This window comes from Carica papaya, chromosome 1 (assembly GCF_054855325.1).
Source record: "Carica papaya isolate Zhongbai chromosome 1, ASM5485532v1, whole genome shotgun sequence".
Lineage (NCBI taxonomy): Eukaryota > Viridiplantae > Streptophyta > Magnoliopsida > Brassicales > Caricaceae > Carica > Carica papaya.
In genome coordinates, this window is record NC_142309.1 from 11,168,212 (window position 1) to 11,185,237 (window position 17,026).

The 17,026-nt window shown below is 35.1% G+C and overlaps 1 protein-coding gene across 1 annotated transcript; it reads left to right on the plus strand.

Moving 5' to 3' along the window:
- Positions 1–607: 607 nt before the first annotated feature.
- On the plus strand, positions 608–13,420 carry LOC110825759 (alpha/beta-Hydrolases superfamily protein). The gene is made up of 18 exons (XM_088219322.1): positions 608–989; positions 1,074–1,264; positions 1,431–1,535; positions 1,615–1,686; positions 1,786–1,933; positions 2,348–2,430; positions 2,834–2,889; positions 9,083–9,219; positions 9,347–9,437; positions 9,563–9,628; positions 9,737–9,959; positions 10,622–10,723; positions 11,199–11,284; positions 11,377–11,499; positions 12,025–12,094; positions 12,178–12,269; positions 12,952–13,056; positions 13,139–13,420. The coding sequence occupies exons 1-18, from the start codon at positions 613–615 to the stop codon at positions 13,250–13,252; spliced, it is 2,241 nt and encodes a 746-aa protein (XP_088075448.1). The 5' UTR covers positions 608–612; the 3' UTR covers positions 13,253–13,420.
- The last annotated feature ends 3,606 nt before the right edge of the window (positions 13,421–17,026 follow it).

Sequence of the window (17,026 nt, forward strand, 5' to 3'; positions counted from 1 at the left end):
AATTTTATATTTAATCTTGTAGATACAAATAAAATTACGTGAAAGTCGTATTCAATAAAAATCGTATCTACAGTTTGAATAAATTTTTTTTATATTTTTTAAAATCTATTAAATCTTTTATATCGGTTGAGATTTATCTTTATAATGTAGATTTAAATTTTATTTAAATTTTATATTTATTAAAAATTAATATTTTAATATATTTTAGTTTAGATTAAATTGTACCGAATGAAGTTCGATTTAATATTAGTTGAAAGTGATTAATATAATTATTTTAAAATATATAATTTTTTTAATTATATATTTTGTATATGTTTATATGACATATAATGTATATGTAATTTGTATATATAAGATAATATATCTATAATTTTTATTAATTTTTTAAATTAAGACAAGAAAATAATCCAATCGGTCCAGACCAAATTGATTTTAAAAAAAATAAAAATAAAATTATATTTATATTTTTACATTGTGGATATTTAAAATTATAAAGTAAAATAAAAATAGAATTAAAATTAAAATTATCAATTCATCCAAAGTTATTCTGTTCTACCAGAAACTAATTTTGTTTTTTTTTTAAATAAAAAAAAAAAAAAAGAATGAAGATGGATGTCATCTGCTTGTGGCAGTGAAATGGCTGTTTCATGTAGACCAACTTACATAGCGACTGTGAGTCGATTCTGGTCTCCTTCTCCTACTTGCTTATCTGCATCTTCTCCTCTCCAACCCAACTCGTTCTTACTCAGCAGAATTAGCTCTTTCTTCACGCCTTCCTCCAACATACACACGCGAAGCTCCAAGACAATGGCTTCTTTGCATGCTACGGATGAGAAGTTTACTCAACAGAAAATAACTGCTCCTTATGGTTCCTGGAAGTCTCCGATCACCGCCAACGTTGTCTCCGGTGCCTCCAAGAGACTCGGCGGCACCGCCGTCGACTCCCACGGCCGCCTCATCTGGCTCGAATCTCGCCCTTCCGAATCCGGGTGGGTTTCCACTACGTGTACATTTCTTTACTGTTATTGTTGGTTAATTGATCTGATACTTGAGTTTATTGAAATTTGGGGAAGGCGGGGGGTTCTTGTGAAGGAAGCTGACATTGAAGGAGGTGAAGCTACTGACATAACGCCGAAAGATTTTGCGGTGCGTACGTTGACCCAGGAATATGGAGGTGGTGCCTTCAGGGTTTCTAGAGACGATATCGTCGTGTTCTCCAACTACAAGGATCAGAGACTCTACAAGCAGCGTATCAATCATCAAGGTCAAATCTCTTCATCAATGTTCACATGCCGCTAAAATGGGTTTACTCTTATTTGCTGTACGCCATTGATGGTTACTTATTATTTTCACACTGCATTTAGTTTCGTGTATTTATTTATTTACATTCTCTGATTCCATTTGCTGAAACTATATACCGTGTCTACCAGATTCCTCTCCTATACCAATTACCCCTGATTATGGCGCACCAGTTGTCACCTATGCAGATGGGGTATTTGATCCACGCTTTAACCGTTATGTCACTGTGAGAGAAGGTGGCTGATTAAGATACCGTTCACCTCTGTGGATTTCAATTTACAGATAAGCTGCTTATTAACTCAGTTTTCTTTTTAGATGGTCGTGAAAGTAGAGTAAACTCAACCACGGAAATTGTAGCGATAGACCTAAACAATGATACAGTTGAAGGTAAGCCACTTGGAATACAATCTTGTAGAATAAGTTTTCTTTTATTGATCTGATGAGAATTGATTTTCATTCTCTCTGTCTCTGGACAATGTTATTCAGAACCAAAAGTTTTAGTAAGTGGAAACGACTTCTATGCCTTCCCACGTCTGGATCAGAAGGGTGAACGGTTGGCATGGATTGAATGGGGCCATCCTAATATGCCATGGGATAAAGCAGAATTATGGGTTGGCTATATATCTGAGGATGGGTATGCAAATTTATCCTATACTTGTGTACCTATTCCTTTGCATCTCCTTCCGGGGATCAATTATTCAATTAAACCTTACAATTTAATATACCAGCATTCTGTATGTACTCTTTGCTTGTTTAGAAATTGAGAAATGGCTTTGCCAACTCTTTTGGAGAATTGAATTTGGGTCAGTCTTTGTGGTTTTTTAATGTGAAGTTCCCCTTCTCCTTGAGTAAGAGTTGCTTATTATATATATTATATGCATACACGTAAAAATGTTTGTTTCTACTTACCTAATGATTTTCCTGTCCTGACTTGCTCCACAAATGCTGTTGAAAACCAAAGATCTTCTATTTATCAAATTCTCAATCCAAAAAGAAAAAATAGTTGCTTATGTCTATATAACCTTATTCTCTTTATGCTGTAATGTAGATATGTCCAAAAACGTATTTGTATTGCTGGTTATGATCCTCAAGTTGTGGAGTCTCCAACTGAACCCAAGTGGTCATCTAAAGGTATTGCTTTTGCATAACCTGTGAACCATTATGTTAATGCTATCATGACGTATCAAGTAAGATCACATAGGCAAATACTTTACCATTTGTGTCGACGAAAAAAGTTTTATCTGCATCTATTATTCATAAACACACTTTTTTTTCTCTCAACATGCGGTGTCGACAATCCTGTCTGTGTCAATCTATCATTCTTCATTCTCGATTTTCATCTCAACTTGTTCCATTTTTTCCTAAATCATTTAGGTTTTATTAGCTTGATTATTGAAGCTTATTTTAATGTTGCTTAGAGCTAGATGTTTTTGTGACAATCCAGAAATTTAGTGATTGATGTAGTTGGAGTTATCAGGTTTTTGGTATGTTTGAGTCATTTTACGAACCAAAATCTTCCTCTGAATTTTTGCAGGAGAACTATTCTTCATTACTGACAGGGAAAGTGGATTTTGGAATGTCCATAAATGGGTAAAATGACTCCTATATCTCTGAAATTTGTGTTCTTGATGCAAGTAGTTAACCTTACTGGTAATTTATCCTGTAAATTGTGGATTGAGGACCTTGTCATATCTTTTTTACTCGAAATGCCAGCATGCCAATTTGTTATGTGTGCACACAAAGCTGCAGTTGATAGATTTAGTCTAACTATATATTTTCCAGAACTTGGAAACTACCAAGCTTATTCCTCCCTTATACTTTCAAATTGTTTTGTGAAACTTATGTCATTTATTACATGATTTCCTGAGGCTATATCCTTGAACTTCCTCTTCTTTCACATATTTCTTTGAACTTCTTTGGTTCCATTTTTCCCACTTGTTGCATCTCAAAGGATTAATTGCTTAATGTTTCAGATATTCATATATGTATTTTGTGGTGAAGGTTGAGAAGGGGTTCTTTTTTTCGTTATCTATAAATAAAAACTACTGAGACTCATAATTGAGTGCCTAACAACTCTATGATTGTGGTTGTAACAACCCTGTGATTGTGGTAGTTGTCAACCCATGTGATTGTGAATTGGTGTTTTCTCCTTCTCTTTTTCTATCTGTCTAAACCTACTTAATTGTGCTAAATCAAGGTTCCTCTCTGTTATGTTTGTTTTCAGTTGTATTATATCCTAAAAAACATATATGCTTATTCATGTCTTCTAAATTCAGATATTGATTGCTAACTCAGCAAGTTATGGAAAACTTTGAGAAATAAATATAGCATCGGGTAAAAACTACGAAGGAAGATAAAAATGCCCATTAACAACCACAGGAATTTGAAACTTGTTAGGTTCCATAATTAAGGATCATCTTATGGGACTTGAAGTTAGATAATCGGAGAGAGGATTGAAACTTTTTGCTACGTTTTTTCCCTTCTTCTCTATTGTGCCTGACAATTAGGCTCCTTAAAGAGGAGACTAAGGACTCTGAATTAAGAAAGAAAACTTAATTTTGTTTAACAAATTCTACTTGATTCTCTTTCCAAACTCAAAAAGAGTTTTTATTTTCAGTTACAAAGTTAATTGCCCACTTACTGTCTTTTCTACAGTAACACAGACTGAAATGAAAAAGAAAAAAAAAACTGAAAAGAATTGATAAGATTGAGCATAAAGAAAACTAAAGTAGCATAAACTAGGAAAATATGGGAAAAATAGAAAAAGACTATTATGGTTGGTTTGAATCTTTGACTTGATCAGTTGTCTTTTACCCATGTGTAAGGCACTTATAAACTTTGCGCATAAGAAATATCTCATTAAGACTCATGACGTCACTCTCTGGAACCCACCCAATCTTAGCAATAGGTTTATAGTAACAACAAATTCCCAAGCCCTCCATTGGACAAATACTTCTTGCTGATCTACAAAAGGGGTGGGTTGAATGCGATCTATGTTAACAATTGGGAAGAGAGGGAAAGGAGGAGGGGTTTAATATGCTCTATTTTAACAGTTTAACAACAACAGGACATCATCATTCTATTATTTTAACAATCTGTAGATATTCTAATGTGCAGGCCAAGATCAACCAGCGTGATAAGAAACTTACACAATTTCATTTAAAGGAATTAAATGAATTGATCTTATAAAAATCCTTTCTACTTAACCCGCTATTAACAATGATAGGAATTAAGGTCATTGAAAATGAAAGAAATAGAATGCAAAGACGTCACAAGGTCGTACTTTGATAAGTATATGTACTCCTTACTCAACAAGATAGTAAAAGAATATCTCTTAAAAAGAAACACTCTTAATATTATTGAAATAATTCCTGAATCCTAACAATGAAATTTTGTTGACTTACTTATGAGCTAAACCAAATAAATAAAAAGAAAAATAAAATCTCTTAATTTAATTTACAATTACAAAGGAAATAAATTAAAAATTAAAAACTAATTTGCTAAGATAGATTTAGTCTTCCCTTTTAATTAAAAGAGATTGTAGTCAAATTAAGAGGGGATACTTATGGAAATAAATTAAAAATTAAAAGCTAATTTTCTAATTAAGATAAATTCAGTGTTTCCCTTTAATTAAAAGAGATTGTGGTCAAATTAATGAGGAGACATATGAAAATTTAGGGTCGGTCATAAGATCTCCTTTTTGGTATATTCGTTCCTCTTTCTTTGGATTGGACATTCTCTTTATGATCCATGTCTATGCTCACATCATCCCTTTCCCTTTCAAAAATGATTCGTTCTCGAATCGGACACTTCTTATACAAGGGTTTCACCAATCATGTTTTCTTTGAGAAAATATCTTGCAAAACAATACTATTAAACAAAGAATGTTTGAGGTGAGTTAATAATGTTTTCTTGTAAGATGGCTTCCTTAGCTCCTGTTTCATATAATAACATTCTCTTTTCACATTGTTCAATCTTTGATTTCCTACGGACTTTATGGAGTTTTTGAGTTGCTGCTGATTTTTGTATACCTCCTCAGGTGATAGCGGTGCAAGTGTAAAATTTTGACCACTCATGCTAAAGGAATAACGATTCCTATAGTCATCATAAGTTGCATGCTTATCATACTGTCAGGATCTTCTAAGTAGGATGTGACTAGCATTTATGGGCACAATATCACAATGATTATCAGTGTATCGCCAATAGAAAAGGAAACTAATACCTGTTTAGTCACTTTCATCTCTCCACAATCAGTCAACTACTGCAACTTGTAAGGGTGAGGATGGCGCGTGCATGTCAAAACAAGTTTATCAACTAGGATAGTACTAGCAACATTGGTGTAGTTACCCCCACCTATAAAGAGACTGCATACCTTCCCATTTATAAGGCAACGAGTGTGAAAGATATTCTCTCTTTGGTTACTTTTTTTCGACTTGACTTGGGCATTTAGAACTCTCCTGATAACCAAAGTTTTCTCTTGAGATGGATATTCAACACTTTCCTCAATATCCTCCAATGGTGGCATGCTATCATTATATTCGCTTTCGCAATCGCTAGCACTATCAATTCTACTATCATCTCTCAATAGTATGATCTTTTTATTTGGGCATTGAGAAGCAACATGTCCGGTTCCGAGATACCTAAAGCATTTAATTATACTATGCTTTTGAGATGAGTTATGTGTTATACCTTTTGTATCAAGTGGTGCGGATTTTTTCTTCTTCTCGTCTGCTCCCCTGTTTTCTTCTTTCTTGGGCCATTCCGAATTGTAGGTAGGGATGACATATGATATACCCCCTCCTTTTGTACTTGAGTTGTTTTTCGATTTTTATGACTATGTGTACCATGTCTTCCACCTCCATATAGTGTTGTAATTCCACCATGTTGGCGATGTCTCTGTTGAGACCTCCGAGGAATCTCACCATGGTTACTTCGAGATCTTCTTATATATTGACCCTGATCATGGCCATCTCCATCTCTTTGTGATAGTTCTCAACGGACATAGACCCTTGCGTTAAGCGTTGTAACTTTTGATGCATCTTTCTATAGTAGTAAGAGGGTACGAACTTTTTTCGCATGATTGCCTTCGTCTCTCTACTGGAGGATATTGGTCGCTCTCCATTATATCGTATAGTGAGTAGTAGTTGATTCCACCACACTAAGGCGTAGTCAGTGAGCTCTACCGCTGCTAGTTTGATCTTCTTTTATTCATGGTAGTTATGGCAATCAAAGACTAGTTTTACCTTCCTCTCCCTCTCCAAGTATGCTTCAACATCATTTTAACCCTTGAAATGTAGTATTCTCATTTTGATGGAGCTGATATTACTATCCCTTTTTTTTTCTCTCCTCTCCACCCTATCTCCCTCCTCATCATTACAGGACCCGGCCTCATTTTCAGGATGTTGAGTTCTAGGTCACCTTGTATTAGGGGTCTTGTGTCTTGCTTTACTTCGATCACTACTCAAGTTATCTACCTTCTAATTAACCCGTATTAATTCTGCATGCATAACCTCCATAAAGAGCATTATGTTGGTAGGGCTTTGATGCTCACTTGACATTTTAAGAAGATTTCCTTCAAAAGGGTTAGGAAAAAAAAATGTTTATTCACCAGTTCTCTCGCATTTCACTCATTTGGCTTTTATCTTCTAATAATCTCACACACTCTTGTCTTTTACCTTTTTATCTCTTACTCTTAAGTTGAGTGTCGGATAAATTCTCTTGAATCAAAGTATTCTCAAGTATTGTTTTAAGATATCGCAAAGAGTCCTGTAGAATAAATACCGTAACATTAAAAGTAAGAGTGTAACACATAAAGGAAAAGATAGTGTGTTATTAATTACACTAAGCTCTAAGATGCAATTTAGATGTTTAGATGTATTAGGGAACTAAAACTTAAAACAAAAAAAGAAATTGAGAGTAGAAAAAAAAAAATTTACGGTTTATAGAAGATGTAGGGATTCGGTATTGCCCCAAGGAGAAATCCGAAAGATATTCCTACCAATCTATTTCTTATGTATGTTACGTTCTATATAAAAAAAAAAATAGTCTTTAATGAACTATGTAAGTGTAAATGCACATGTTTGTAAAAAAAAAATTATAAAATAAAAGGGGTTTTTGCCTTATGAAGAAGTGGTTCTTGCACCATTTCAAAGAAAGATGGTTGAGTACTAAAAAGGTAAGTACTTTCCCGATGGGATTTCTTCCCTTTGTTTACTTTCTTTTCTCTCTTCTTTTCTTTATTTTTTCTCTTCTTTTTTTTTTCTTTTTTATTTTTTTTGCACAGGAAACAAAACTACAAGAAAAATAGATTAAAAAAAATATATCAGTACTCAACAACAATTTTATCAAGTCAATAAAACGTCAATTGACGTTATGTCTTGCTTGGATAGATGTATGAGATAATCTTTTTTTGAATAGATGAATGAAAAAAAATTAAATAAATAAATAAATGGTGCAAGAATTTAAAAGTACAAAAGTAAAAAATAATAGGTTTAGATAGAGTCAAAGTTCTAATACCAAATGATGCAGAATCCAAAATCAACCAGTATAATCAGGAACTCACACAATTTCATTTGAAGACATCAAATGAATTGATCCTATAAAAACTCTTTCTACTTAACCCGCTATCAAGAATGATAGAAATTAAGGTCATCGGAAATGAAAGAAATAGAATGGAAAAACGCCGCAAGATCGTACCTTGATAAGTAGATCTACTCCTTAATAAGATGGTAAAAGAACCTTCATACTTAACCCGCTATCAAGAATAATAAGAATTAAGGTCACTAGAAATGAAAGAAATAGAATGAAAAACGCGGAAGATCGTATCTTGACAAATAGATCAACTCCTTACTTAATAAGATGGTAAAAGAATCTCTCTTGAAAAGAAACACTCTTAATATTATTGAGGCAATTCCTGAATCCTTACAATGAAGACTTGGTCGCCTATTTATAGGCTAAGCCAAGTAAATAAAAAATAAAATAAAATATCTTAATTTAATTTGCAATTACATAAGAAATAAATTCAAATTTAAAAAATAAAAATTAATTTTCTAAATAAAATAGATTTAGTCTTTTTTTTTAATTAAAAGAGATTGTGGCCAAATTAAGAGGGGAGACATATGAAAATAAATTAAAAATTAAAAACTAATTTTTTAATTAAGATATATTTAATCTTCTCCTTTAATTAAAAGAGATTGTGATCAAATTAATGGGGAGACATATGGAAATTTAAAGTCGGCCATAAGATCTCCTTTTTGGCCTATTCCCTCCTCTTTCTTTGGATTGAGCATTCTCTTTATGGTTTATGTTCATGCCCACATCATATTCTATCATGTCTGTAAGTAGAACATCCAATAACAAGTAAATAGAAAACTAATGCTAAAACAGAATATCTTAAACAAGTCAAGTTTTTCCTGATATTAAATAAAAGACTATAGTTGCATAAATGTATATAGCATTTTAAGGTCTTCTTGTTCTGCTTGAAAAACTCTAAACAAAGTTGTTCAGGTTGACTTGGATTTGTTTTTTTGATGATCCTCTAAAACTGCTATAACATCATCATTTTGTTTACACATGTGCTAGGCAACAACTTTCAAGCAATATCCTAATCTACCTCCAGATCCCTTCCCACCATACCTATAATATATGTTCTTCCCATAAATGGATTACTGGCCTATGTACTTGTGCCTGGGACTTCTTCCGTACAAGTTCTTTGACTTGGAATTATAATCAGTGAGCCAATTGCTTTGGACTGAAACAAAATTTTCTTTACATCTTGCAACAGATTGAATCTAGCAATCAGGTGCTACCAGTTTATTCTCTGGATGCTGAGTTCACGAGACCATTATGGGTTTTCGGCCTTAACTCCTATGAAGTTATTGGGAGCCATGGAGAAAAGAATTTGCTTGCTTGTAGCTACAGGTGATAGTGAGAAAGTTATAGATCTTAGTTTCTCTATGCTATTTATAAAAATTGTTTTCACTTCTGTGTCGTGTGAACCACCATGGCAATTTTTGGTAGAGTTAAGAATTTAGATGTCTGAATGCAGGCAGAATGGGAGGTCATATCTTGGCGTTCTGGATGATGTGAACGGCTTATGTTCTCTGCTTGATATACCGTTTACGGATATAGATAACATTGTACGTTCAAAATATTTCCTCATGTTGCAACTTTTTCATTATATTTTTTAATGGAAAAGGTTAATTTAATTTCATAATCAGAACCTATTGATAGTTTGCTAAGATTTACATTATTACTTTTACAGACTTTTGGGAATCAATGCCTGTATGTTGAAGGAGCATCTGCAGTTCATCCATTATCAGTGGCTAAAGTATGCCTTCTTTCCAGTGCTACCGTGAAAAACTTTTATTGATGGAAAAATTCTTCAATATCTCACTTCAGAAATCACTTTTTTTTCTGTTGGGTGGTGCCCTTGCAGGTGACTCTAGACGACAGTAAATCAAAAGCAATTGATTTCAAGATTGTTTGGTCTTCTTTACCTGATAGTTTGAAGTATGAATCATACTTCAGCTTGCCAGAGTTGATTGAATTTCCAACAGAAGTTCCTGGTCAGATTGCTTATGCATACTACTACGCCCCATTTAATCCCTTTTACCAAGCCAGCGAGGAAGAGAAGCCGCCATTGTTATTAAAAAGTCATGGTACGCTACTAAGGCAAATGAAATCACTATTATTGTATATGTCCATATGTATTAAATTCTAGAAAATGAACATAGAAATTGGCATCAGTATCTGTCCTTGAAAGAGGGATAAAGAAGCTTGCTCTGGCTAATAATCAAAACTTTTAAATTTGGGACCTGTTTTTTGTTCTATGCAGTCTTGCATTGAATTAATGAATTATGATCTGTGGTCCCATGAAAAAAAGAATCACAAATTTATTGTCCGTAATTGGTACCCTTTTATAGGATTTTGATTGATGGCATGGGCTTTTAAAGTACGGAAGTTTTTTTTCTCTAACTCCTTTCATTAGTGCAATACAGAATTTATTCTTTAGATAGACTGAGGGATTGCTTTCTAGTAACTGCCTTATCTCTGAGAGCAAGAGTTACAGACTTGTCCAAATCATATAACTGCCAATTTAACAGGTGGCAGAGGACAACAGAACACTTCTTTTTATAACAGAGAACCTATAAACAGAGCAAGACATATCATAGAAGATAGCTGCATAAAACAGATTAAGAAATTCTCCGTTCCTTCTTTTTGTCCCTTCATTTGCTGGTACATCTAATTGAAAAGCACTATGTTCATTCCCTAAGTAGGGACCACAATGCTGTGTATCATATGTTTCTTTGAAATATTGCAGGAGGACCTACTGGTGAAACACGTGGAAGCTTAAATCTAAGTATCCAGTTCTGGACTAGTCGAGGATGGGCATTTGTCGATGTTAACTATGGTGGAAGCACTGGTTTGTACCCTACACAATTAATAATTTTCTGTTTGTTTTTATTTTCTTTGGAGGTGGGTTGAGTGAAGGGAGATAAATTTTCTTCCTCGTTCTCCTGCCGACAATTTTTGCCAGGATCCAATCACATCCATTTAAATATTTGGCAAAACTCAACAGTCTACTAAATTCATTGTAGGCCATGGTTGCATGTGAACTTTTGATAATTCTTTATTGTTACAGCTGCTAGGCATCGCTTTTTAACAATTTGTTCTGGACCTGGTTCTTATCCGTTTATATTTTGGAAAACTTGGCAGCTACTTTAGTTCATCCATTGGAAGTCATGGTTGTTCGTGAATTTTAATTGCTTTCTTGTTATGGCTACACCACTCTCCTCATATATATATATATTTGGCCCTAATTGGCTTAACTCTGATGTAGATCATATAATATGGTAACATTTTATGCTGGTTTAACGTGTATGAACTTAATCTTGAAGGTTATGGCAGAGAATTCCGGGAACGACTTTTGGGGCAATGGGGAATTGTGGACGTTAATGATTGTTGCAGCTGTGCTAAACATTTGGTAGTTAATTGGATCCTTTTTAATTTTTACTTTCTGATGAATGTGAAACCCTTTAAACACCAGAAAGGTAAACCATGCACGTTCCCATTTAGGTGGACAGTGGGAAGGCTGACCCAAAACGACTTTGTATAACTGGAGGTTCTGCTGGTGGTTACACAACCTTAGCTGCACTAGCTTTCAGAAATACATTCAAGGCTGGGGCTTCCCTGTATGGCGTGAGTATAGTAGCTATCCTCAGTTCTTCTTTGTTGTTTCATTATTTTGTTCATTCTCCTTGCTTTTTATTAATATTATATTTGGATACAAAATATAGAATATCATCTGCAAATCCACATACATGTAAAAATGATTCATAACTATAGGATTCATTATAAAGTGAACTATCAATAGAATTGATCAAGTGTATTTTAAATTTCATTAAGTTTGATAAAATTTGGAAATAAATTTGAGGAAAAGCAAGATTATTAAATGCATGTGATACTCTTGCTTTTGCTTTCTTGAATATAGAGTGATTCATTTGAGTTCCCTACAAAGTATTTTGGAACATCAGGATTATTTTAAACATCATATTTCGTTTAAAATGATGTCTTATTCATTTATTGACAAATGATGGAACTCTGTTCAATTCTTCCAAATTAAGCCTAGCTGTTATAGTGCTTTCTGACATAATGATGGGAATTGATATTGGAAACACTTTTCACTAAGCCAATAGGTTTATTGTTATATTGATTTATATGCAGGTAGCTGACCTAAGCTTGTTGGGAGCAGAGACACACAAATTTGAATCCTGCTACATTGATAACCTTGTTGGTAAGCTGGAAAACTCAGGATCCTACTCTCTTGGAATTTATTCTCACTCTATTTGGCAGTGAGGATATTTTTTGCTGATGCAGGAGGTGAAAAGGAATACCGTGAGAGAGCGCCAATAAATTTTGTTGATAAGTTTTCTTGCCCTATTATTTTATTCCAAGGATTGGAAGACAAGGTATGGACCTAGTTTTTTTTTCCTTAAATAAGATCAACAACTAGTAATTCTTTTAAGTCCACAACTATCAACAACTACTGATCTTTTGATGTCCTACTTTCTCAGAACGATTAGTAGACTTATAAGTTGCAAAAGTTCAATCTGATTTTTGAAAAATTCTCACGCTATTCATGAACTTAATTGTTTCCGTATAATCATTTTTTGGTCATTATATCGAGAGACTTGAAGCTAATAACTAATGACTGTTATTTTGAACTATGTTTATGTTACTGGTGTATGTGAACTTGAAAATTACCAGTCACAAACGTAGAAAAGTCTGTTTAACTGCATTGGTATAGAAAACTCAAATTCCTTTTCAAGTTTCATTGTATAATATGTAACATACATATATATATATGTATGTATAAATCTGTACGTATCTACATATGTATGTACGGTGGATTTTTTCTTTTTAGAAATGAAATAGTGGCCCTTTGGCCACATTTCAGTATTTTTTAAATTTCAAATTTGGTTCCAGATTAGTTTAGTTTTAGTGTTGTTAAAAGCAAACCCCTCTGATTGACGTCTTTAAATATAAATATATTGGTATATGGCGGCTGTTAGCAGATGATCTAAATGAGTTTGGTTATTCTAGTGTGTCAGTCATCCCAGTTAATGAAAAATCGTATAAGTGTTGTCACAGGTTGTCCCCCCTGAACAAGCTCGTAAAATCTACAAAGCATTGAAAGAAAAGGGTTTGCCCGTTGCTCTTGTTGAGTATGAAGGAGAACAGCATGGTTTCCGGAAGGTATTGTGTCTGACAGAATACATAAACTGAGTTTCTTTTTCACAAGCAAAAGATTTAACACTTGTTTTGGTATTGAATTCAGGCTGAGAATATTATATTCACACTCGAACAGCAGATGATGTTTTTTGCACGTTTAATTGGGAACTGCAAGGTTGCAGATGAGATTACTCCGATAAAAGTTGATAACTTTGACTAAGTGCTTATACTCTCATGTTCGTACTTTAATCTGTTAATTCCATTTTCAACTATATTGTTACAAGGCTTGCGTATGTTGCTTTAAGTTAGGCTCTTCTTCCATATTTGGTATGTTAGTTTCATTTTTAACTATATCATTTCCAAATTTTATTAAATTATCTTTAGTTTATGTCCGTTTTTTATCGTACTAATCCAATCCATGGACATGTTATTTTCTATTTAGACCCTCTATTTTCTATTTTTTTAATGTGTTGTTTTCATCCTTAATTGTGTTGTTTCTTCCAGATTATGCCCCGTCATGTTCACATTTTGATATGCTGGAATTGTATGTAAACTTTAAGATGTTGCTTTGGATTTTCATGGATACATTGCTACATGTCTTATTTCCTGTAGTGGTTATCTCATTTAGACTAAAAGTATCATTCTTTACAATTTCTATGAATGTATATGTTGATCGTAAGTAAATGAGCTTCAAAGGAAGCTCTGTGAATGAGCGAACTTAGAGAGAGAGGGACAACAAAACAGAGTAAGGTTATGCAACAGTCTTTGTTTTGCAAGTTTCAAAAAGACTGTGTTTTTTGGAGAAGAAAATACTACTTCTCATTTCATTTCTTACTTGTATATATAAGAATGCAATAATAGAAACAGATTACATCAAACCAAACGATAAAATCAAAAAGTCCAAAATCCATGCATACACGTTGCATGGTGTTTATGTATCCTACCGTGAAACAACTTTACGGTTGATTTGAATTCAAATTTAAAACTAAATAGATAAAAAATCATTAAATTGAACACTCCCCCTTATTTTTCCACAAATCCCCACCTTTCCTCGCAATTCCTCAAATTTAGCTTTAGACAGGGCCTTGGTTAGAATGTCCGCAAGCTGATTATCAGTGGAGCAATGTATCAGCTTGATTTCTTGGTTTCTCTTGGCCTCACGTGTAGCATGGTACTTAATGTTGATGTGTTTAATTCTCCCGTGCATCACAGGATTTTTCGCAATGGCAATTACAGACTTGTTGTCTACATACAACACTGTAGGTGTTTGTTTGTCCAGTTTTACATCATCGAACACTTTCCTCAACCAAATTACTTGGTTAGCTGCAGTAGCTGCAGCTACATACTCAGCCTCAGCAGTGGATTGTGCCACTGTATCTTGCTTCTTAGACGGCCCATGAGAAAGCACCAGAGCTAATTTTGAACAAGTACCCAGTTGCACTACGTGCATCTTCCACGCTTCTTGCCCAATCACTGTCACTGTAGCCGACCAATCCACCCTCAGCTCTTGTTTTGTATTGAACACCAAAATTCCAGTTTCCTTTCAAGTGCCTCAGCACATGTTTAGCAGCTTGTAAATGTAATTCCCTCGATGAAGCCATGTACCTTGAAAGCAAACTCACTGCAAACAGAATGCCTTGTCTAGAAGTCGTGAGATACAGAAGACTCCCAATCAGACTTCTGTAATTCCCCTCATCAATTTTGCTACCTTCCTCGTCCTTTGACAACTTCAAGTTGGACACCAGTGGTGTAAACACTGATTTACAATGATCCATGTTGAATCTATTCAAGATCTCTTTGGCATACTTGCCTTGTGAAAGGAAAATACCCAAGCTGTTTTGATGAATCTCCATTCACAAGAAGTAGGTAACCTCCCCGAGATCAGACATCTCAAATTCCTTTTCCAATTTCAGCTTGAACTCCATCATCTTCCTTTTGTTGCTGTCTGTCACCAGTATATCATCAACATATACTACAGTGATTAGTCTGTTTTCTTCTCTATTTACGTACAGTGTAGTTTTTGTCGTGCTTCTCTCAAATCCACAGAGAAGTAAATATGTATCTAACTTATCATATCAGGCTCGTGGAGCCTGTTTGAGGCCGTATAAGGTCTTGTGAAGAAGATAGACATGCCTCTCCTTTTCTGGCTGAATGAATCCCGGTGGCTGCTCAACATAGATTTCTTCATTCAGCTTACCATTCAAGAAAGCCGACTTCACATCAAAATGCATCACACTCCATCCAAACTGAGCTGCCATGGCCAGAATGAGTAATTGTTTCATATCTGCTCACATGAGCAAAAGTCTCTGTGTAATCGATTCCAGGAAGTTAAGAGTACCCCTTTGCCATAAGCTGTGCCTTGTGCTTGTTTGTTGTCCCGTCCGGATTCAGTTTCACATTGAACACCCACTTTACTCTAATAGGTTTTCTGTATGCACTTAATTTTACCAAAGACTAGGTATTATTCTTCTCGATCATCCTGATTTCCTCTTCCATGGCAAGCTTCCACTCTTGCTGCTGAAATCCTTCCTCAACAGAGGAAGGTTCCTTTGAAGCAAAGCTGCACCTTTCATAGATGTCAGTTAAGCTTTTCATTTTTGTTCTCCCTTCTGCTTCATCTCCTTCATCTTCTTCCTCTTCTTCCTCAGCCTGAGTTGGGTTTAATACTGACAGAGATTTCCTTCCTTCTTCCACTGTTACACAGTCTGGTTCGACCTTCTGCTTCTCCCAATTCCAGTAGCTCCTTTCGTCCACTGTAACATCTCTTCGAATCATAAGCTTGTTGGTTTTCAAGCTTAGAATTCGATATGCATTTGCTTCAGTACTGTAACCCAAAAATACTCTCAATTCAGCCTTCTCTTCTAACTTTGATCTCCTGTCATCCGAGACATTGCAGTAGCACACCGAGCCAAACACCTTTAAATACTTAGTCGATGGTTTGATGCCACTCTAGGCCTCCACAAGTGTCATCTTTTTCACAGCCTTTGTAGGCAACATGTTGAGCAGGAACACGGCAGTGTTCACTGCCTCAGCCCACAAAGCTTTAGGCAAGTGCTTGTCAGCAAGCATGCTTCTTGCCATCTCCACAATGGTTCTGTTCTTCCTCTCCGAGACACCATTATGTTGAGGAGAATATGGTGTCGTGAGCTGCCTTTTGATCTCATTCTCAGAACAGAAGTCCTTGAATTCACTGGAATTGAATTCAAGGCCATTATTCGTCCTTAGGCACTTCAGCACACAGCCACTTTCCTTCTCTGCCATGGCCTTAAACTTCTTGAATCCACCGAAAATTTGAGTTTTATTCTGCAGAAAATAAACTCAAATCATTCTGGAAAAATCATCTATGAACAAGCCAAAATACTTGCATCTACTTATGGAGTTTTCTGTCATCGGACCACAGATGTCAGAATGTATAAGTGTCAGCCTCTCTTATGCTCTCCAATCTGTTTGCGAAAGGAAAGAATTCCTTGCCATCTTCCCCATCTGGCAGGCACCACATACTGACTCAGTAACTGCAATGTTTGGGAAGTCCTTGGTTAGGCCTCCCCCTTCTGCAGTTGTTGTAGCGCAGCCGTATGAAAATGCCCAAAGCGCCTGTGCCATATCTCACCTTCTGTCATAGTGGCAACACTGACCTTCTCGACTACTTCTCTGAGCTTTAAGGAGTAGGCTTGATCCTTCTTTTGGATGAAAGCAATCAATCTATCCTCAGGATCATATATCCTGCAGCAATTATCTTTGAATGCAACTGAGTAGCCTCGATCAGTCATCTGATTCACACTCAAAAGATTATGTGAGATGGTAGGAACAAAATTCACATCAATGATAAGCTTCCTACCTTCCCTGGTTTCAATGGATATGTTACCTTTGCCCTTGATGGTTTCCAGCATACCATTTCCAAGTCGTACTTGGCCTGAGACTATTTTGTCAAGTGACACGAACAAGGCCTCATCCTTGCACATGTGGGAGGTGCACCCACTGTCCACCACCCAGA